At 46.0% G+C, this 23,594-nt stretch overlaps 1 protein-coding gene across 1 annotated transcript in view; it reads left to right on the top strand.

Annotated features, from left to right (window-relative positions):
* Positions 1-23,594, top strand: part of LOC142559401 (uncharacterized) — a 291,201-nt gene that overhangs the window by 195,790 nt on the left and 71,817 nt on the right. Inside the window, exon 4 of the mRNA XM_075671002.1 lies at positions 7,964-8,055. Within this exon, the coding sequence (XP_075527117.1) occupies positions 7,964-8,055 (92 nt within the window). The remainder of the gene's footprint in view (positions 1-7,963; positions 8,056-23,594) is intronic.

The raw sequence follows: 23,594 nt of genomic DNA, 5'->3' as shown, positions 1-23,594 counted from the left end.
AGTAGCCGAGGTAACAAAGGCAAGTTGCCTATTTGAAACCTTGAAGCAGAGAGTCCATCATCCGTTCGAACGTGGCGGGGGCATTGCATAAGCCGAACGGCATAACCTTGAATTGGTAGAGGCCATCGTATTCACGAAAGCGGTCTTTTCTTTGTCTTGCTCATCGATGGAAATCTGCCAATAACCAGATCGAAGGTCGATGGACGAAAAGTATTTGGCACCGTGAAGGCAGTCAAGAGCGCCGTCGATTCGTGGTCAAGGGCAAACGTCCTTTTAAGTGATTCCGTTTAGGTGGCGGTAATCAACGCAGAAACGCCACGTGCCATCTTTCTTTTTGACGAGCACGACAGGCGACGCCCAAGGACTCGACGGGGACTCAACAATGCCTCTGGCAAGCATCTAGTTTATTTCCTGCTTAATAACGTGCCACTCTGCCGTGCACACACGATACGGTCGGCGGTGAATGGGACCAGCACCACCAGTGTTTATCCAATGCTTAACAAGGGACGTCTGACCAAGTGGTCTATTGTCAGTGTCAAATATGTTGCGGTTGGAAAGCAAAAGGCGATATAGGGCGGCTGCTTGGTCAGGTGCGAGGTCCGGAGCAACCATGGGACGTAATGGGCCGTCGAGGTTCGAGGCATTCTGCGGGTAAACAGGAGGATATGGAGACGCGTCGGTTGCAAAAGCAGTCACGTGATCGTCTGTTACTGACCGGACTGTGGCCACCGCTATACCTTCATCTAACCCTTGCTTCGTCAAGCCAAAATTGATAACAAGGAGGCACATCCGATTAGCGGCAAGGGTTAGGACGGAGTGTGGCACAGAGATGTAACTCGCCAGGAGGACATCATGAATAGGTGCGACGACATAGTCGCCATCAGGCACGGTTGTCGTTGTGACCGATTCGACTGAGGTTAGGGCTTGTGGAGGTAAGCGAACAAATGCTGTAGTGCAGAGGGTGTTCGGTTGCTCGGGGCGAACGTCTGAAAGAAGAGGAAGCTCGAGGCAGAGCGTACCGGTGGAACAGTCGATGAGGGTAGAATGCGTCGTCAGAGAGTCGAGCCCGAAGATTAGGTCATGAGGTCAATTGGACAGCACGGTGAACATGACTGGAACTTGGCAGCAAGCAATTCCTATGCGAGCAGTGCACATACCCCTGACGGCAACAGTGGCGCCATTGGCGACGCGTACGGCTCGAGTGATGGCAGGCGTGAGAACTTTTTTGAGGCGGCGATATAGGTTAGCACTCATTATGAATACTTGGGCTCCAGTATCAATTAACGCCGTCAACGGAACACCATCTACGTCTACTTCAATTAGGTTCGTGTTGGTGAGGAGCGTCAACGGAGGATTTGGACAGGACGAACGCGATGTAGCACTACCTCCAAGAGCTGGATGGCCTAGTGTTCCGTCTGTCGGTTTGGCGAGGAAAAGCGGCGAGGTTGGGGGCGGCGGGGAGCGGTGGCGTTAGGGTCCATACATGGTCAATGCGCCCGTCCGTTCCGCCCTCGTCCGCCCGCGTGCCGATGGCTCTCTAGCCGAGAGAGAAGAGCGGTCGCACCTTTCCCGTCCGCACACCTGCTCGTCTCTCATTGACTGATCCGAGGCGGACGGCGTCAGTGTCGTCACAGCAAACATGGCGCTTGCTCGAAGCGAAGCGCAGCGGGGACGCAAAGGCTAAGCTACAGCCCCGTCAGAAACAATCTATTTTTCTCCTTCTTATGATTTTTACTACAGTTATTTCGCACCCACGGAAATAGTGACCGAAGGCAGCAAACCGGTGCACCCTTCCAGGCGTCCGCAGGGCGTGCGAGCGCCGACAGACACAGACGGAGTGCAGGAAGTGTGTTGTGTTTACGAGAGCGTCGGAAGAAATATCTGAAGCCGTCGACTTCGTCATATTTTGTTGCATGCGTCGAGTGCGCGTCGCAAAAGAGAATTCCATCACATATACGTGCATTCTGAGCAGGGCACATGTTCAGTGCGTGGCGAAATAACTAGTTTCGATCGGCGCACCCAGCGTACGCGATTGGTATCTGTTATGTGTGTGCGGTTTGTTGCCGCGACGTGGTGAACGCCAGCCCTTCGAAACTGTCAGATCAGTAGTGATAAGTCTTTATCGCCTTGTTATCGCTGCCATTCCGCGTGTGCTATACTGCGTGTCAGCCGTTTTGCCGGCTGCGACGCGCCGAAATGACCGCGACGTTCGAGCTGTGTTCTTGCTGTTACGAAATGTGTCCGAAATGTCCGAAATGTGTTACGAAATCTGTCGCAGCGTTGCTGAGTGTAGAAGTGCTCGTTCTACGAGATGTGCGTGTGCTCAGAAGTGAACTGTGCAGAAGTGTTGCCGATCGCGTTTTCATATTTAATACCCTTACAGATAAGCCCTATGACACCGGCCTTTTCTGCTTCGTACATCTATCGTTTGTTTCAAAAGTTGTTACTGCACGGTTTAAGCTGCTTCTATCGGTGAGGGGAAATTAGGAAACATCATAATAATTGCATACGTCAAGACGTTCAGTGCTGTCGTAAAATGTGGACGCACCTGAGAGCACTAATGCTATGAATGCAAATTTCTGGCAGGCTTAATTTTCACAATGTGGACATTAATGTGAAGAACACGAATATCTAGATTTCACGAAGTAAATTGCTTTATGTTTTGTGATGCAAGCGGCTTACTAAGCCAAAAGTCCGAACTGCTTTTTTTTACTAGTGACTAAGCACAGTCTGTTTGTCGAGACAGCAGTGGCATGGTAGATGAATATGTTAGAGGTAAGAACTGGATACTTCCTTATTATGTAAAACTTTTACGTTTGCTAAAGAAAAGCAATGTGAATGTAAAAATGAACACGTAAGACGAGTAGTAACAAGTAAGTGTCACAGGTACGGTGATACGTGATATTCAGCTAGCAGCCAGCATAAATTCTTGAATGAAATTTTGCCTAGCGGTCTTCCTCACTGGCTAGCTATGGTCATGTTACTCGTGCAGGCAGAATTGGGTAAGCGAAAGTTTGCCATTACTTTGTATATCCACCCTATTTGATTATCTGGTTCGTGTCACCTGTTTTGGCATGAGCCTTCAGTTTAAAGCGAACAGTAGCAAAGTACCAGCATTATGTGCCTTATAAGTGCTTTATTTTCTTTGCTCGTGTTCATTCTGCCAACAGTCATTAGCACATAATGTGCATTAAACTGACTTGGGCCTGCAAAGTATATCCATTAAATGTTTTTCTGGTGCACTTCCATGTGCCAGTAAGCTTACTGCCACCTATCATTCGTGAGTGTAGGATGCTGGACGCTATAAGTGGCTATCTGACTGATCTTTATTTTGCAGAAACCACGGTTCCACTCATAACTGAACCATTTTAGCAACGCTGCCAGACTATGGAAAAGGGGAACTCGCCTCTTGTCATTCTTTAGCATGTTCATGGCCACAGTGCATTGCCCCTGTGAAGTCAGCTGCTATCACAATATAAAGCGGGCCTATTGGTTGCTGTGAGTTTATCCTGAACACAAATTTTCACAGTTATATCAGCATTAGCGATGTGATCGAAGCCAGCCAATGAGGACGAACTCCTGGCACAATATTCAAGTGACTCTGCCGACAGAGTGTCTGCTCCCTATATTATGTTAGCCGTACTGCTTTGGCAGTGTGCAGAATTGTTCTTTTTTGACTGAAATTTATTACCCAGCCAGATAAGATATTTTCAAACCATCAATTTTAGGCCCATACACATGGTCACTTATTTATTTTATCATATTCTGGACATGACATCCATGTCTAGCTTAGATTAGCAACATCAGCTTAACTTATGCACGGAGTTTAGTTACTGCATGTGAAAAAAAATATATCTGCGTAGCTAATAGGAATTAGGCTGGTACGAAAAAATTATTTGTCTTTATGGCTTGTATAAGTGGTGTGTTCATTTGATGCACACAGTAACACGTAAACATATCTGTGTGTGTACCTTGCATTTACGTGCATATGTATGTGAATAAAACAGTACAACTTCTAATATAAGGCACATTGCACCAACTATACCCATTAAAGATGTTCTGTGTGATATTCAGTTGATCTTATTGAAATTTTATCAGATGGTGCAGTTACAACATTTCATACCTGTATGTAAACCAATTTAGGAACTGTATCCACTGCATGTGAGAGTGCATATTTTAGACTAATGCAGTACCTGAGGTAGCAGCTTTTTATTTAGCTTTTTCCATAGCTTCTTAGAGGGATCTTGTTGATTATGCCATTCAAACATCTCATATAAAAGTTTGTGTTTAGTATACCAGCAGTGAAATAATGAATGCAGCTGCAATTCTTTGTATACTAGTGAGGTGAATTCCTCTGTTCATTGTTGTCGTTCAGTCACACATGGTGACTGTATTTGGCGTCATGAGTTCTACGCTAATTTTCACATGTTCTTTTCGATGAAGTCAAATCTGCCTCTTCAACAGTCAATTTAGTGGAAATCCGCCGCTGAACCAATAGCTCAAAGACTAATTCCTGCATGTTTTTCGCCAATCGGGTAGTATGCGGAAACTATGTGTTATACATCACTTCAGCTACACCAATAATCACATAGCTAAACCTGCCACATATAGTTAAGTCATTGATATAGGTAGAGGAATATGTTGCACGTATGTAACAGTTACCCATCCTTTGAAATGTGAATCACCCAAACCTTCGCGAGCATATCGGTCACAACCATTCAGCAGCACAAGCGGGAACAGTTGTGCTATCGCAAGCGAAAACAAGTAGAATAGTGCCACCGTCTGAGCTGGTTTGTCGTGATTTCCTTGCCTTCGAATTTCTTGTTTATATTGTATAGGCCTCCTACTTTATGAATTAACAGCTTTCACAACATTTGCTGCGCTAATGAAGGCACAACACAGATAGCAGTACTGAAGGAGGTATATACAAGTAGGGCAGAGGACTTGTGGGTAAGTTCAAAAATATACAGGTAAAATTATGTCGAACAAACTATTTTCACATTAGAAGATATACCATCGGCAAATAATGCACATTCAGAACATGCAATAAGTTCCCTGTGTGGAAGATTGAGACCTGTGATGCCAAAAGCCTGTTTTCCTTTTAAATATTGACAAAGGAAAATTCCAGTCTGTAATTCTGTGTCAGATTGTAGAATATCAAAGAGGTACAAAACGGACTTTGCATGTAGTAGTCCCTTATGAATGTGCTACTCAAATTGTGCCAAACATAGCTATCTGTGTTCAAAGCATTGTACTAGGTACTATATATATATCTGACACATTAAAAATAATTTCCGTTGAACATTCTGAGCTCTAAATGTGAAATGCATGCTGTCTTCAGCTACAAATAGCGTGTATACATATTTGACCTGCACCACATAGATGAGACAAAAAAATGTGTACACCTTAGTGTTATGGTGCTTTTCATTGTGTCTCTGTTTACTTATTACAGTTTTGAATTTACAGATTGCTTCACATGCTTATAGCTAAAAACCACAAAAAGCTTCTTGCATTGTGAATGTGAGGTCACAACGCGAGGATTTGTGTGGTATCCTTCCTGTTCATCGATGTACCCTTGCATTACGAATGTAAAACGTCAAACCTGCCAACCTGAGCTTCCACCCTTACATTTCAAACACTTTTTGAATGCTCGATAGTTATGCTTATAAGCACATTGTGACAGCAAATCTACACCAACGTAATTTAAGTGCAATGTAAAGGGTAGTTTGTGCATAGCCAAGCTGTTCTAGCGTGCCTGCAGTAATACAGCATTGTCCACTGGCACCGTATAGTTCAGGCGTAACAGTGTACTAGTAAACAAAACGGCTGATAATACTAAGCTGACCCATATGTAGAAGCATTATGTTATCTAACCAACACGCAAAGTTGCTTTCAGTGTACTGAATAACCACAGCTTTGATTTAAGCGTAAGACAACCTGTTAAAAAGCTTCATAGGTTGCTTTCGAAATAATTGAGCAAATGCTTTTGTGCAAGAGCAAGGGAAGAGTGATATATTGTGAACTCGGCAGGCACGAGAGAAGGGTCACTGCAACCAGAGTCACGGGATATATGGGTGACAGTATCTCGATCCGATGTAAGGATGTGGGCTAAAATGTTATGATGATGTGTAGCGCAGTCCAGTAATTGATTGAGTGAAAAACCTCATGAAAATTGAATGCAGTCACAAGTGCTAATTTAGCAGGAGGCTACATCTGTGCAGTCATCATCCGGATAACTGAAATCACCGATGAGGTTGATATTCGCTTTTGAGAGTTTATTTCTGATTATGGCATGGTTACCTTGCAGATAGGAAAGGAAGGTAGCGTAAGAATCCGCTAAGCCCAGAAAAGCCACTTGTAAGGCAGTGACGAAACGCAGACCCATAGTATTTCCAGTATACTGCTGATTTCAAAGAAGAAAGCGCTTTTTTGCTGATTGATCTATTTTGCGATATACTACTTGGTCAATAGAATCATACAAGATCTCAAAGTCAAAGATACCCGGTTCGTAGCCGTATGTTGCAATCTAAATGCGAACAAAGTTCCATATTTTTGGTATCATGTGGGCACAGTGTATGTTACTGTAGGGCACAGAAAAATCTCTTATGTTGCTTATACGTGTGGACGGCCCGTGGAGCGTAGAAGCCGCAACTTTCGAAAGTCACACAAGTTATTTTAAGTTAATTTAACAGTGTCTTAAGCGGCATCGAACACGTATAGTAAATTATATATTCATAGCCTGTCAATGTCAAGTTGCAAAGTGGCGTTTTTATTATCAACACGACTGCACAGTGCAAACGACTAGGACAGAAGAAAGGACACAACACAGGCACTGTGTTTTGAGATTTTGTGTAATCGAGCACCCCTTTCCTTGCGGTGCACATTTGGAGAGAAAAGGTCTTCTTGTAGGGCGTATGCAGTGCGTTTAATTCGAACCCTTTTTCTATTATGCGCGGCTTTTCCTTGAAAAACGTGAACTTTATGATTACAGGTCTGAATTTGTGTTATAAGTAGTGACTAACGCAGTCCTAGATAACTTGAGCAAAAGTCAACTACTCTGCCCTCAGACCAAGTTTTGGGTGAGCTATCAGCAATGCCAAATAATATTAGCTTAGATCGTTGAAGCTCTCGGTCGTCACAGTGAAGCTTAATGAATACTCAGCTCCTCCAAAAATTTTGCGCAGCAGCTCAAGATACCGATGGAATGGTGCCTTGGTTATCCTTTAACGTAACAGTTTCAAGCTTAACATAATGAATCAGGCTGCAAGCTATTGAAGTTCGGCGTCAGCGGATGCCTGTCAGTGTTTAATGGCCTGTAAATATTTAATAATGTTGCTTTCAGCGGCTTCAACTATTTTGGCTACTTCAAAGACCTTAGGAAGCATGCAGTCGCTATCTGATCCTCTATTTTCCTAAAGGTTGTCTGATAGAATCAAAAGTAGTTTATACCGAGCACAGCATAACTTTTGTTGCGAACCAAAATACATTACCAATCACTGGGGCATTACACTAGTGAAAGGCACCTGGCAGCGCTCTCAAAGCCGGAACAACAATGCATATAACCAACCTGGTAGAGGCAGTAGCCTATGTGCATCATGCCAGCAGTAGTGTTGGGCCCCAAGTGGCAGCTTGTGCAAGACTGGGCGGCAGATTATAGTATTCCGCACTGATAGTTGCATGTCTGGCCGTCCATCATCTCTGTTGCCAGGTTGGAATATAGGCTATCGAAGCACGGTCTTCTATTCAGGTTCCTTCATCAGGCAATGCATGCTCAATGCAGGATGCCTAGGAAACCTGGATAAACGGGCCAACCTGGAAAAGGCGATAGCGTAATGTGCCTCATGCCAACATTGGTAGAGGGCTCCCTGCCCTAATCGAGACATTGGGTAGTGATAACGAAAGCTCGTTCATGAAGCCAATATGAGATTAACCTAATTGTGGCTCTATATTCCTGTATTTTCAGCAAGCTACCACAAGTTCAAAATATGGACAGGATACGATGTTATCCTATCGCGACATATGAGTGAAGAAGACGAACAAAACTACAGACCACCGGTACGTGCAAGTTCTTGCATGACTACTAAATTTTTCAGGAGTTTCGACACGGGTGCTGAAATATTCTGAAACAAAAATGACTTAGTGTATGATTCAAGTTACTATTCAGAATCAGAATCAGAATCTCTTTATTGGGATGACTACAAGGATTACAAGATGTTAATATACAGAAGGTGGTCCCGAAGTCAAAGACTGCAATGGGACCTCCTTTACAAACTAAACGTGATAAAACACAGATTACAGCACTTACAAGAAATCGTTAACATGGAAGAGTTACAGGTCTTAGTATGAATAGCATGATTGAGGAACTAAGTGTGCATGAATAACTAAAACAAAAGAACGCTGTAGCATAATCTCGTTGAATATTAAATTAACGGCGTAAGTGAAATGACGTACAAAGCATAATTTGCAAACTCGAATATATATGCATGGCAAGGAAATCAAACAGAAACCTGATGGTATGACAATTAAATGAATTGAAAACACCCTGGAAAAGAATGGTTGTGAGAATGAACTAGGCATCAGCATTCGACAAAATGTATTTTTTTAGTTTCTTGAATTGGTGAATTTTAAAAGTATCTATATCTAATGTTAGTGTGTTCCAGAATGTGATAGATGAAAAATGGGCGCCCTGCTTGCCATAATTATTATATATATCGGGTAAAATGAAGTTCCTATCTATTGCAAACCTGGTAGTAATAGTATTTATTTGAGAAGATTGTGGTATCAAGCTATCCTATCGTGTGTAATTGATTTGACGGAAGAAAAAGCTGCGTAAGTTATATTTAACGAGTTGTGTGACTAAAATAATGTGATTGGTTCGTAAAAGATATGAGGAGTTGTGGTTGTAGGGGCTGTGTATCTTAAGGGTATTTGATAAAACGGTGTTAAGTTCCACCAATAAGTCCAAGCTGGTCCAAAGAATAATTGTAAGTTTGTTTATAAATGAGCTTTTTGAAAGATTTAGAAAAGGCAAAAGCATATAAATATAGAAATCTACTCGTAGTTCGACACGTTGTTTTCATCCCCGTCTTGATACATAACTGTGATACTGGCAATTACGATACTTTGGGGGAACACTTCTGTTCTACAACACAGGTTAAAAGTGCGGTGCAGTAAAGTGCTAATTTTATTATAGTTTAGTGGCCAAATTTAAAATCAGTGCATATCATTTGATTTAATATTCTTAAGCCCCAAGAAGCGACTGTGAATTTTATCGGCATCACTTGGGAACACAAATTCCGGTTTTTATTGCCCACCGTACTCTTCGTAGACTTGCTGTACGTACCCAGCTTTTCTGGACACAGGGGTTTAGTTCACGTGAGTGCCACCACGTAGCGTAGTAATCTTAAACTTTTCAAACTTCCCACGTCATCGCGGGATGACGTCAACAAAACAAAAATAAAATAATTAAAAGCTATCCCTGCTCATTGAACTTCGCCACAATGCTTGTCCCGCCGGCATTATCAGTGTTCTTGATGAAGCGTAGCCTCTCGTTGCCTGGAAATGACGTATCATCCTAAGAGCGTTTAGTCGCGACGAGCGACGATTGATTCTTGGCTTTTGATACGGTTCTTTCTTTTCATTTTCTTTCCTTTTTTTTATTCTAAGGTGTAAGCAACCTAGGGTAATTGTCGGAAGCACCCTGCAGCAGCCTTTCTTCAGTCGGCACATTATCTTAACTTCCGAACATTGCGCAGCGTCTACGAGAGACACCGTCGTGGACGGCTTTTAACTTATCGATTTCTTTACAGTACCACCAATCAATCCCCTAGCGACTTTCCTATCCGCACTCATGCGCTACCGCAGCAGCTCCAAATCGAGATGCGCATAACTATTTAGATGGCTACATGGATAAGTTGGTTTTGCACCTTGAGACAAAAGGCACGACGCAAGAATTGCACAAACTGTCTCTGTGTGGTCGTCCGTTAACATGCTGCGGCCGAAGCTGCTCACAATGTTACGTCCCATTTACTGGCCACCGGGCCAGGTATACAGTACCTCCAGTTATTTGTGAAAGTGCTGTCCTGTCACGGTTATCCACGTACGTGAAAGAAGATCACTATTTAAGATTATTCTGCAGTAATATATGTGGGGTTTGTCTGTTCTCCATATTGTCTACGATGTTTCCGTTCCGCCTATGTAATACAGCCGGACTGTAGACTAGCAGATTTCGAACGCCAAAATGGCTACCCACATACTCAAGACTTCGCGCGCAATTCCTGACACTTGTGTTCGAAAGTTGTGCGACTACCAAAGAAATCCTTAACGAATGTTACATAATAAATTATGGGGTGTTACGTGCCAAACCACGATCTGATTATGAGGCACGCGGTTGTGCGGGATTCCGTTATAGTTTGGACCAGCTGAGGTTCTTTAACCTAAATCTAAGTACCCGGGCGCTTTCGCATTTCACCCCCATCAAAATACGGCCGCCGCGGCTAGGATTCGACCTCGCGACCGCGTGCTTAGCAGCCCAACACTACATCCACTAAGCAACTACGGTGGGTAAGGAATGTTGGCAGTTCGGGGAAGGCGACAGTCGGCACGTGAGGCAGTTTGTTTGCATCGTCATGGAGCGAGAACCGGTACGAGCCGTCGAACAATGACCGTAGAATGCATTATATTTAATGTGATGGAGTCTGCGGCCAAAATTTCATACCCGAATCACCCTGTAACGACTGAAGACCACGCATCTCGCTTATATGTGCAGTCACCTGACAGGTGCCGGGCGCTGGCGTCGGCCACAGGACCTACTTGACCTCTCTCTCTACAACACTTGCCGACATTCTCGCCTTATTTCGCACCATCGGGTTTCGGCTGAACTCCTTCAACAGCCAATTTATTTGCCCAGGATTTCGACTGCCAACTTTATGTTTTTTTTAATATATTTTTAAGTCATTATTTATATTTAAGCTAGTACTGGGGCCCTGAGATTTCCTGCGGGTTCAGCTTTCCCAATATGCCTGCAGGTCTGTCGGCCTCTGCTCATATCTTGTGGGATTTTTAATAGACGTTGAAACCATAGCACGGCCCCCTACCATGCTGCTTAAAAAGTCATTTTATTTTCCTGACGTCTTGTGCAAGCTTCTGTCTTCTTGCCATTCATCAACTTCCTGATTTCCCTGTCACTTTTATCCCATTTTGTCGACTACTATCCTACGCAAGTTGGCAATGATGTAATGGCCATGGGATTGAAGCCGTTCAACCGTGGACGCGACAGTCGCTTTTGCTCAGTGCTAATGAAGATATTGTATTAATGAGCACCAATCTTAAGCATATAAATTCACAGCCTAAAAATTATGCGGATCCCACGCACTGTGTAAATAGACGTAAGCGAAGCTTTTGTGTTGTTTGCTTTTATTGACGAGAATTAGCAGTAATGCTGACTGGAAATGTATAATTTCTTCAGCGTTTAGTGCAATACGAGAGTAGCGAGTTCTTGGCAAATGTTATCTATAGCGTGCACCACTGCTTTTTGTTTACGTAGTACACAACTTACAGCGAGACATGTTTGCTTGAGGCGTTGTAGTGTGCCAATGTTTCTAACTTATGAGAGAGTTAAGCATTGTTGTTGCTTCACATGGCACATCGCATCGCGGCAGACGTGTAGGCAGAACTATGAAGCTCTACGCGCTAAAATCATAAGATTATGAGGCAAACCGTAGTGGCGGACTCTCGATTAATTTTCAAACCCTGGTGTTCTTTAACGTGCACATAAATCTAAGTGCACGACTGTTTTTGTATTTCGCTCCCGTCGAAATCCAGCTCCCAGGGTAGGGATCGAAACCACGACGTGGAGCGATGCCATAGCCGCACATCTACCGCGGCGGGCACAGACGCGTTGATTTGATGTGCGACCGCTTGCTTAGGGTTGCATATACCCTACGGTGATTTAATGTGGCTTTACATCTGCACGCCCTGCGTCAATATTCCGCTTGACGAATTTGCATGGTGTTTGTTTTTGAGAAAAAGCAGAAACGTACAGTACCGTGCTTTCCATTTGGCCCACAACTGTTGTCGTGTCTGTAGTAGCAGCGTTCCCTTATCTTCGTTTCTTTAACGTAACATTTTTCCCTGTCACGACCTTCCCTCCTGTATGGGAACTGCGAGCGAAGAGTGGCAAGGCTGTCATTCACTGTTTTCGCGATTGCCGCCGGTTTTACTCCTTCTCTGCCTCATCTCCTTGCTCCCTATCTAATATTCTATATACCACTCCTCAGGACTTGCACGTTAGTAGAGCGGTAAGCGCTGCAGTTTCTGCAATGCTTTTTCGGGGGGTCACAGATAATTACAACTGTAAAGAGGCTAATGTAACGACGCCCAGCGAGCTCCAGAGAGCACTGTGCGCATGTGATGCGATGAAAGACGCGAATGGTCTATCCAGTTTACTACAAGCCCACCAGATTTTTTTTTCAGTATCTTCATTATTTGCGTCATCCACAGGTATACTGTGGAGGCACTTCCTTTATACTGCATTGTAATAATAAGTGAACTTGTTTTCAAATTATATTCTCTTATAATGTTGTATTATTGCTATCATTGTCGCGCGTCATCTACACAGAGTACTCAGGCACCCTTTAATGCTTTCACTTTTTGCTTGATTACGCCCGCCATTGTAATGCAAATAAACATAGCTTTAACTCATTTTCTCAGATATAAATGCTGAATAAAACGCTGACGTCATGCTGAACAAAATACGCGGTGAGGTATGACCGATGAATAAGTAATCGCCAAGTCTGGTATTTTGTAAACGTTAATTAACAAGAACGGCGGGTGGTTATACTACCGCAAAGGATGCATGCTGGGTGGTGACTCCAGTCATTTGCTCGCTACATCACACATCTACACTGAAATTAAACTGGTTTCAGAAATTCCCGCTTGGATTCTCTCGACCCTTAACTGCGACTTCGCCTGCCACCTGGACTCTTTCTTTCTTTCTCTCTTCTTGTACCTCGATCATTTCCCAATGTATGGGGACGTGCTTCCACCAACGTTCGGTTGTCCTTTTTTAATGAATTCATTCACTCATTCATCTGATCCTAAATTGCTGCAGAAAATAGCGTCTCACCTCCATAATAATCCTCTCTCTCACCTGGAATCTGCCATCGCAAAACAATGCTGCTATGCTGCATATGGCTGGGCGTCGCATATACAGTTTTCTATAAAAATCCAGCAGCGCGCATGCAATTTTCGGTGGGTGACGAGACAGTATAGAGCCCTCCTCTGCTACTTCCCCACTCAACTCTCTGCTCCGCGAGCAACTATTACCCGGCTCGAAGGCAGACCACTATCGGAGAAAATATCCTGGGAACTTGGTCTAAGAATCTTTCTATTCACAAGGCCACAAAAGACCAACTGTACCTCTTCAAAGTGCCTGCACTGTGTGTACTGCAGGGTTCACACTTGCTACCTCTTCATTGTTTTTCGTTAACTCTCTGTTTATATTTTAATACGTAGCATTAGGAGTGTTAAAGTCGAAAAAAAGTGTAAGCGTGTGAAGTTTGGCACGCTGCATACCACCACGCATATATATATGTATATATATTGACGCGTCTGTTCTTCTATGCAGACGACAACGAAGATAGGGACATTAACGGACTTCGTCTAGTGGGTCAGTGGGATTTCGGCAAGGACGAAGAAGACGTGACTCTGGCCTGTTTTGAAACGAACCGAGTTTTGGCGTCAAGGAACAGTGAGCTTTCGGGGTTTTGGCTAAGTGTCGGACGGATTTTTAGTCCAGCTTACTAGATACTAATCAGGGTTTTAAGATAAATTTACATTGTCTGATACGGAGATAGTGCCACAAATGTCTAAAAATTCTCCAGGGGACGGCACGGGGCGATCTCCGCCCTGGTCGGCCTCGCTACCACCTGATCAAATGGCTCTTGAAGCTTTCTTTCGTAGTGGGGTGAGCAGCATTCCTGTGGCGCTGGTGCCTCTGCATGGAGGAGCCATCCTGCTCAACAACCCGAAGGCAGTGCAGGCGGAACTTCAGGTGGCAACGCATCACTACTTGCACATCACTGATGTGCGACAGTTTGGCAGAGGTGGGATTGTTTGCCGTTCGCTAGACCAGGCGTGCGTGTACGACTTACTTAAGTGCTCATCATTTGGATCGATGCTAGTCTTCAGTCCCCCGCATCGTGCCTGCACTAAGGGAATAGTTCGTGGTGTAGACTCCTCCTTAAGTCCGACAGAGACCCTAGAAAAGCTCTCCGCGGCTGGAGCACTTGCTGTTTACCGGTGCAACAGAATGGTCGACAATACACGTGTCCCTACTGAGTCAGTAATTGCCACGTTTGCAGGTACGTCTTGCCCTACTGAGATAAAGTCAGGCCTCTAATATTCAGAGCGGACCCGCTTGCCTCGCGTCCATTACAATGTCGAAATTGTTGGCGCTATGGTCTCAGCATGGGTGGTTGCAAATCCAGCCTTCATTGTTGCGTCTGCGGAGGGAGCCATTCCCCAAGTAATTGCTCGGCCGAGTCGGGCTCTTGCTGCCTCTGCGGTGGAGCCCACAAAGCTGATTGCTCAAACTGCCCTGCTAGAACTCAAGAAGTCCAAATAATGGAGGCTATGGACAAAAGGCGCTGCTCACGCCAAGAGGCGATTGCGGCGTTAAAAGAAAGAGCCCATGGTTATGCGAGTGTGACAGCACGAACCCAAGCTGTCGTTGATGAAAGCCTGTCAGAGGTAATCGCACAAGGTTTTGAAAAGTATATGGCTAAAATTATGGAGCGCATAGTAGAAAGCGTCACGGAATGCTTCAATGGACTGGTATCCTCAAAGTTAGAAAAATGATTACGGAGTGTTACTGCCCTGCCATCATGCTCTGACATGAATGCTTGTTTAACCCACTCTCAGGAAAATGGGGCAATTGCGTCCACAACCCATATAGAGCAAGTCAAGTCTGTCCCAGGTTCCTCAACCAAGGCAACTAATAGCCCAGACAACCCTGATTATCAAGATACCTCAAACATGGAAATTGATGTGAGGGCACATAAAAGGAGCTGTTCTCCCGTTGAGGCTACCACTTCACACTCAGTTAGTAAATCCAAGAAAGTCCTCCCTGAAGTCAACCCGAAAGGTAATATATTCGAGGAGGCTGTGGCCTCTGCGCTGCTCTCATCACTGAAAGGTAGATGAGGGTATTGCAGTGGAACTGCAGATCAGTATTCGCTGCTTGTACAAATTTAAACGTTCTATCTTCTCAAGTTTCTCCAGATTTAATTTTACTGCAAGAAACCTGGTTATCCCCTGAAAAACAATTTTCTCTGCGCAATTTTAGGTCCTTTCGCCTAGATCGGCCATCTAGAGATGTGGGACTGTTAATTATGGTCTCAAGCAAGTTTTGCCACAGGGCAAACATATCATTCCAGCTGATGTCTCCAGAATGTGAAATTCTAGCAGTAGAAATTACTCTCTCTGGCAGTAGGCCTTTCTCGTTAGTCAATATATACTTTCCCTCGGGTGTGCGGGATACACACCCACTATACTCGGTTATGGCAAAATGTGGTAAAGATACAATTTTGGCAGGTGACTTCAACTCTGATCATGTATCATGGGGATCCAGGAAAGACCTGTGCAGAAAGCGTCTATGGGACTGGGCAATCACAAAGAACTTTTCGTGTCAAAATTCGGGATCAGTTACGTTTCTTCGCGGACAGTTTAAATCTGTGCTGGATCTTACATTTTCAGGTCCAGGTATTCCCACATCCGCATGGGAAACGGTGAATGTCGGGACGACCAGCGATCATTTTCCTGTTGTGTTTTAAGCGGTAGGTCCGCAGTCCACCGTGGAGGCTCAAATCCACTCTTTTGTGCATTACCGTACATTTAAAAATTGCTTGAGGACCACTTTCAAATCAATGGAAAATTCTCCATTGAAAGCTGAGGATATTTGCTCAATCATTGGTACTTCGCGCAAGAGATCAGAGTTCCAGTTAAAGGCATGCAAAAATACTGTTTCTATAAATTGGTTGAATGACGATTGCTCGCGGGACTACAAGCGACGCAAGGCTGCATGGAAACAACTCATGCATAACCAATCTCCGAAAAACTGGAGAAATTATAAATTTATTGCTGGAACATTTAAAAGAACGGTATGTAAGGCAAAAGACGATTACAATGTCCGACATTTCGAATTCCTTTCGAAAGCAAATAATAAGCATGCACTATTTCGCTTTTTAAGATCCCAAAAAATGATTCCACGCCCCTTGAACTGGGAGTCGGTAGTTTTAAACACAAGTGAAAAAGCTGACTCTCTAAATGTAATCGCGCAAGGCTTAGAGACCCGCTTCGCTACCTCTCTTCCCTTCTCTCCTCACGCGCAGGGCACTTCAGAAGATTTCGAAGAGTTTTCCATGGCAGAATTGTCCCAAGCCGTTTCCTGTTTACCAGCTGCAGCCCCAGGTCCCGATAGAGTCACTACCAAGATGATTAAACTTCTCTTTGAAGTCGTTCCTAACGGCTTGTTAGATACCATAAATTACTCAGTACAATATGCATGGTTCCCTCCTGTGTGGAGAATTGCGAAGGTGATTCCTCTGCTAAAAGACCAAACCGAAGGGTATGTCCTAGACAATATTCGGCCTATTTCTCTAACATCACATTTCGTAAAATTAATAGAAAGATTATTAAACGCACGTATGGTTCAGTGTGTGACCACAAGAGAATTATTGAGCCCCTGCCAAATTGGATTTAGACCAGGGATGTCCATTTGGTGCGCACATATCGACCTAGAAAGCCGAATTCCGTTGGCTCGTTACCAAAAACAATATGCTGCCCTAGTCACATTAGACATTTCTAAAGCATACGACAGTGTGGAATACCCTTTATTAATAAAGAGGATGCAGGATATTGGATTGCCAGACTACTTCGTGACGTGGACTGCAGAGTTCTTGCAGGGCAGGGAGTTTTACTGTGCACAAAGCGGAATTTCATCGGGAAAACTTAGACAAACACGCGGTGTTCCTGAAGACGCAGTCTTGTCCCCGCTGTTGTTTGACATCCTACTCAGCTCCATTCCTCATCATCAAAATGTAAGCACGTACGTTTACGCTGATGATATAGCGCTTTTTGCATCAGCAAGTGATATTCAGTCACTGTACGAATGCTTACAGGAATACTTATGCGAGCTAGAAGCATGGCTGGACAGTATTCGCTTGTCCCTTATTGTAAATAAGAGTGCCGTTCTTGTCTTTCCCTTACAAGACCCACTTACTATATCCCTTTCATACCGTCATTCCAATATCCCACAAGTGGAAAAGGTCAAGTACCTTGGAATTATTTATGATGGAAATCTTGATTGGCGTCAGCATATATAACTTCAAAAGCTTCTCGTGCATGGGGATATTACGAAGGATAAGTAATTATCGGTGGGGCATACGCAGAGACACACTCATAATGATTTACCGCATGTATATTCGACCTATACTAGAGTTCGGCTGTGTGTTATTCTCCGGCGCCGCGGCTTACAAGCTACGCCCACTAGTTTTGCTGGAACGGGATGCACCTCGCCTATGTCTGGGACTACCAAAGTTTGTAGCCAACGCTGTGCTCTACAAGGAAGCACGATTACCTTCCCTTGAAATGAGATTTAAAATACTTACCGTTCAAACATTTATAAGGCTCTATGAATGCCCACTAAGAAGATCCCAGTCCATTTTCATCAAACAAGGAGTCCAATTTTTTGGAGTCAGATGGCCACGGTTTCACACGCCACAAGTCATTGTACCGCAATCGTTATTGAATGCGTTAGACGTAAACATAAATAATATAATCAAGGAAAACGGCATCTCAAATTCACTAGTTATTACTTATGATGACCTATACCGAAAATAATGCAAAGCAGCTTCTCTCGCATATTCTTAACGGCTTACTCCAGCATCACTTGAATCAACTCCACACTAACGTAATTATAGTAATGGATGCTTCGCAGAGTGAAGAAAAGGCAGGAGGTGGAATTTTTTCATCATCATTGGACTGGTCTTTTTCTATTCGCCTTCCCGACTTCACTCCAATATACCTAGCGGAATTCCTAGCGGTTGTCCTAGCTTTACGAAAGCTACAATCTTCCAGGACGACGGCGGTAATAATCACAGATTCTTTGTCGCTGTGCACCTCACTTACTGCTCCCGGCGAGTCACACATATTGAAAACTTTGTACTCACTGGCTCCAAATCATTTGAGAAGTTTACGATTAATATGGGTACCTGGCACAAAGGCATATTTATGAATGAGGTGGCAGACAGCTTGGCCAAGGCTTCTACCAGCGGCCCAGTACTGCCCCTTCTTCTAACGATGGGTTTTATCACGTCCGCCAGGTTCAGAAGATACATCCTTTTAACATCACAATCAAACCTTAAATCATCCTTAGAACTACACCACTTACAATTCCCTTGGAGCAGGAAGTTTTGCAAAACAAGTCAAACGGAAGTTACATTAACGAGACTACGTTGTCGAGTCCCATCGCTAAACTTTTACATGCACCGATCTGGTTCGGAAATATTCCCATTATGCCATTTTTGCAATGCATTAGAGACGATTGAGCACTATTTACTGGAATGCCCGCGTTTCTCCGCCATGAGGAAAATGACATTAGAAATTACAGTGCGACAGCTTGGCCTGCCATTGAACACTCCGGTACTACTGTCTTTCGGAGAGTCTGTGCTTGTGCACTCACACAGGAATGTGTGCTTCGCCTTAGAAAAATTTATTGTTGTATCAAACCGATTTCATTGATGACCGTATTATTCTTTTCATTCCTCCTCTATTGCCTCATTTATGTATTATAGATAATTATTTTTTTCCTCTTCGTAGCATGACAGTCTACTCAACCGTTTCGATTTTCTCTCGCCTAAATTCACGTAACAAAATTTTAGATTTCTACCTCCATTTTATGAACACATAAGCAAAGTCTGCCCGACTCTTGGTCAATCCCCGCGAGTGGGTAAGCGCCAAACTCATCAAGGACATCATCATCATCATCATAATTTGAACAAGTTGTCCTGCGGCTCTTGAACGTCTCCCTGTCTACTGTCCGCGTTGTATTGCGACACTGGTGGAGGTGCTGGGTACTGTCCGCTCCTGATGCTCGGGAGTCCTGGGAGTCGTTCCTCTAGCCCGGACGCGTTGTCACCAGTTACAACACCCGTGCATCACTTTAGTCGTCGACTGCTAGGCCTTGCCCCGGTGTTCTCGCCTCTCCAACCACCTCCCTCTAGGAGCTCCACACATCTCGCAATGGCCGAAACCAGCCCAACGCAAGCACCCCAAAGCAGCCGGCTTTCCAGTACACAGCAAGTAACCGTTCTGCAACCTCTGGTTCCCAATCGCTATCGCGGAGCAGTCTTCGAAGACATTGAAGACTGACTCGACAAATATGAATGCGTCCCACAGATTAACTAGTGGACTGAGCAGCAAAAGCTCTCCCACGTCTATTTCGCCCTTGACGACAGCGGCCGTGCTTGGTACGAGAACCGCGAAGCTAGCCTAACGACATGGAATGACTTTCATCAGAAAATCACAGGTGCTTTTGCGAGTGCCGACCGACGCAACCGTGCCCAGCAGATGATGGAGCTACGGGTACAACAACCTAATGAGTCGGTAACAATGTTTGCCGAGGACACGGCCGGCCTCTTTCGTAGAGCCGACCCGACAATGACTGACGAAAGAAAGTTGCGCAACCTCATGCGAGGTGTAACACAGCAGTTGTTCGCGGGACTTGTGCGGAATCCACCAGTCACCGTCGCTGACTTTATCAAAGAGGCTACGGCTATTGAGCGGGCCCTTCATCAGAGATGCAGACAGTACGATCGAGTGTGCACCAGCACCACAATCAATGCCGCCGCAGTGACTGGCGAGTATCGGAACCCCTTGCGGGAATTGATCAGAGAACTCGTCAGAGAAGAAATTCAAAAGATTCTGACATCGGCAGTGGATAGACCCGTAGCGTCAATCGCCGGAGTGGTGTGTGACGAAATCAGGCAGGTGTTACCGGCAGCCAATCTGCAAGATCACCAGCGTCCCATGACCTACGCAGCCGCTGTCTGATGTCCACCACCTGTTACAACCACACCACCGTACCACCAGCCTCTGACAGTCGATCCTTGGTCGCTGCCGCAAGAGGAGGCTTCGAGGCGCGCACCCGTCACGCAGCTACAGACAGACAGACAGAAAAACTTTATTGATAGCAAGTGAGTTTGGACTCCTCTGGGTCCCTGGACCACCGCACGGTCCCGCACTACGTTGAGACGTTCATGCTCCTTTTGTTCATGACGTCGGCAGCCCGAGCCACCGCAGTAAGCTGCGATGTCGGGTCCGTAGACGAGAGCAGGACCTCCCAGTCCTCCCAGCTCGAGATGGTGGGCTGTCCCTGCGGGGGAGGATCGGCAGGGCAGCCAAATAGGATGTGGGAGAGTGTGGCATGAGGGTCTCCGCATAGGGAGCATGTAGGGGAGATGCCACAGTAGTGGGATAGCAGCTGAGGGGATGGGAGAGAGCGGGTCTGGAGGCGTCTCCAGATGATCTGTTGGGAGTGCGACAGGGAGGGGTGGGGAGGAGGGTAAGTCCGACGGTCCAAACGGGGTATTTGCGTGAGCTCCGCAAAGCTGTGTACCCGCTCCCTCGAGAAACCCGGATCGAGGCTGTCCTGAGCCCGGCAAACTAGACCTCGGGCCAATTTATCGGCAGCCTCGTTTCCGGGGTTCCCAGAGCGAGCCGGCACCCACCGGAGCTCAACCCTGCGTGGTAAATTCTGGGTGGGGATGTTCAATAAGTTTCAGGCAGGGTTGTGAATTCTGCCTGTGGCAAAGTTGGACAAAGCAGTCTTTGAATCGCTAAAGATGTATTCAGCATCCGAAAGGGCAAGGGCTAAGGCGATGGCGGTCTCCTCTGCTTCTTCAGGTGTAGAGCCCGAGGGAAGATGGTGAGTTAGGGGTCGGGGTAAGGTGGGGTTGTAAGCAACTGCTACAGCTTCATGCGCTGTACATCCGGCGTCTACCCAGATGGCTTTCTCGACTTGTCCGTAATACTTGTGGAGGGCATTTGCGCGAGCTACGCGGCGAGAGATGTGATACTGGGGATGGACGTTTCGAGGAAGGGGTTTCACTACAAGGGGTGTATGAATGTGTCGCGGAATGGCCATAAGGGTTGACTGATTAGCGGGTATGTTGATGCGAAGGAAGACGAGGATATGGCGGCCAGTGGCGCTCGCGGCAAGTCTTAAATACTGCGTCTGAAGGAGCTCCTCAACTAGTTCAGGAAGCGTGTTATGCATGCCTAGTGCAAGGAGTTTGGCTGTGCTAGTACTGCGAGGTAGGTTGAGGGCTGCCTTAGTTGCAAGGCGGATCATGGTGTTCAAGCGCTCGGTTTCCGTGCAGTTCAGCTTGAGATATGGTGTGGCGTACAGAATGCGGCTAAGCGTAAAAGCATGTACAACTTTCATGTTGTCTGCTTCGTCTAAACCCTTGTGCATGGAAGATACGTGGCGTAGAAGCTGCAACACTGATTGCGTGGAGGCCTTGAGTGTTTTAAGGGTATGGTCATTGCGTCCGGAATCCTGCAGGTAGAGGGCAAGGATGCGCAGGGTGGGAGTGATGGGGATGGGGGATCCTTGTAAAGTGATTTGGATGGGTGAGTTAGCGGCAGATTTTGGTCTACTTAGGAGGAGCGCGGACTTAGAGGGGGAACATTTGAGTCTGATAGATGATACGTGAGCGGAAATCGTGTCGACTGCTAATTGTAGAGTTTCCTCAATTTCCCCGTCTGAGCCATGAGTAGTCCATGCGGTAATATGATCAGCGTACAGAGTATGTTTTAGGTGGGGGATAAGATTGAGCTTCTAGGCTAAGGGGATGAGAGCAATGTTAAATAGAAGGGGGGAGAGGACCGCGCCTTGCAGGGTTCCAAATTCACCGAGTGTATAAGAGGGTGTGCTGAGCTGATCAATGTGCAAGGAGGCAATGCGGCCAGAGAGGAAGGCGCGAACGCAGTTGTAGGTCGTAGGGCCTACCTGTAGCTCCTGCAGTACCCGTAAGATGGCAGCGTGTCGAATTCTGTCAAATGCCTTAATGAGGTCAACTGCCAGGATGGCTTTAGTAAGATGGGGGATGGTATCATCAAGCACATCGTGCGTAATTTGAAGTAGGGCATCCTGCGCAGATAGATGCGCACGGAAGCCCACCATACTGTGGGGGAAAAGGTTATTTTCTTCCATGTAAGTTGTCAGTCGGGCAAGGATTACGTGCTCAAAGGTCTTGCCGAGACAAGATGTAAGAGAAATGGGGCGGATGTTCTCGAGGGTGATGGGCTTGTGGGGTTTTGTGATAAACGCAGTGTAGTGGGTAACATGCATGTGGCGCTGTGCGAACTGCCACCGCTGCGGCGCGAGACCCGAGCTCGGGCTGCTGATGCGAACGGCTAGGACTCGCGATCAAGAGCGACTTGCGATCCCTCGTACGAGCTGCAATAAACCCCCTTTCATTTGGTGGAGCTGCGGGGTAGACCTCGGAAACTGGAACTCCGAAGCCGGACGCTACCGACTGCTACGACCATGCCTGACGAAACCACCCAGGAAGATGCACCACAGCCTCCGGCGGTCATCGTTTCCGGTGTGTTGCGCCAGCGTGATCCTGCCATCTTTAGCGGCACCGATGATCATGACGTGGAGGATTGGTTGTCATCTTACGAACGGGTGAGCCAGCATAACAAGTGGGACGACGTCACCAAGTTGCACAACGTGTTGTTTTACTTAACCGGCGTCGCGAACCTCTGGTTCCGAAACCACGAACACGATTTCGGAACATGGAGCACATTCAAAACAAGTTTCGCTGAAGTGTTCGGGCGCCCCGCTGTGCGCAAGCTTCGCGCAGAGCAACGCTTACGGGGGCGTGCGCAACATCACGGTGAAACTTTCACAAGTTACATCGAAGATGTCATTGACCTGTGTAAGCGCGTGAATCCGTCAATGTCAGAACAGGACAAGATCAAACACATTATGAAAGGCATTGATGAGGACGCCTTTCAGATGTTGTTAGCGAAGCATCCGCGTACCGTGGCCGAAGTTATCAATTTGTGCCAAAGTTTCGACGAGCTACGCAAACAACGCATCTTAGCTCGGCGCCCACCGCCTACGGAAGATTCGTTAGCAGCATTAATTATTGGCGACAACCACACAACTTTGCTGCCGCAAATAAAACAATTTGTGCGCGAGGAGGTCGCACGACAGCTCTCGATTTTGCCGACAACGGAGAAGCCTTCTCAATGTTTGGCTCCAGCGCTCCGACAGATAATTCAAGAGCAAGTGACCGAAGCTCTTCCACCTCCGTGTCAGCCGGCTCCCGTGGCCGCGCCTCTGACGTATGCTGAAGCCGCTGCACGGGCGCCTCGTCTACAGGGGTTCTCTCCTCCGCCTTCAGCGCCTCGCCTGCCGGTGTTCTCTCCTCCGCCTTTGCCTCGCCAGCCCGCGGATCCCTTTTTCAGTGCACAGCAGCAGGGTCCAAATCCTTGGCGCACTGCTGATAACCGCCCAATAT

This window comes from Dermacentor variabilis, chromosome 10 (assembly GCF_050947875.1).
Source record: "Dermacentor variabilis isolate Ectoservices chromosome 10, ASM5094787v1, whole genome shotgun sequence".
In the NCBI taxonomy this organism is placed as follows: domain Eukaryota; kingdom Metazoa; phylum Arthropoda; class Arachnida; order Ixodida; family Ixodidae; genus Dermacentor; species Dermacentor variabilis.
This window is presented reverse-complemented; position numbering and strand designations above follow the sequence as displayed.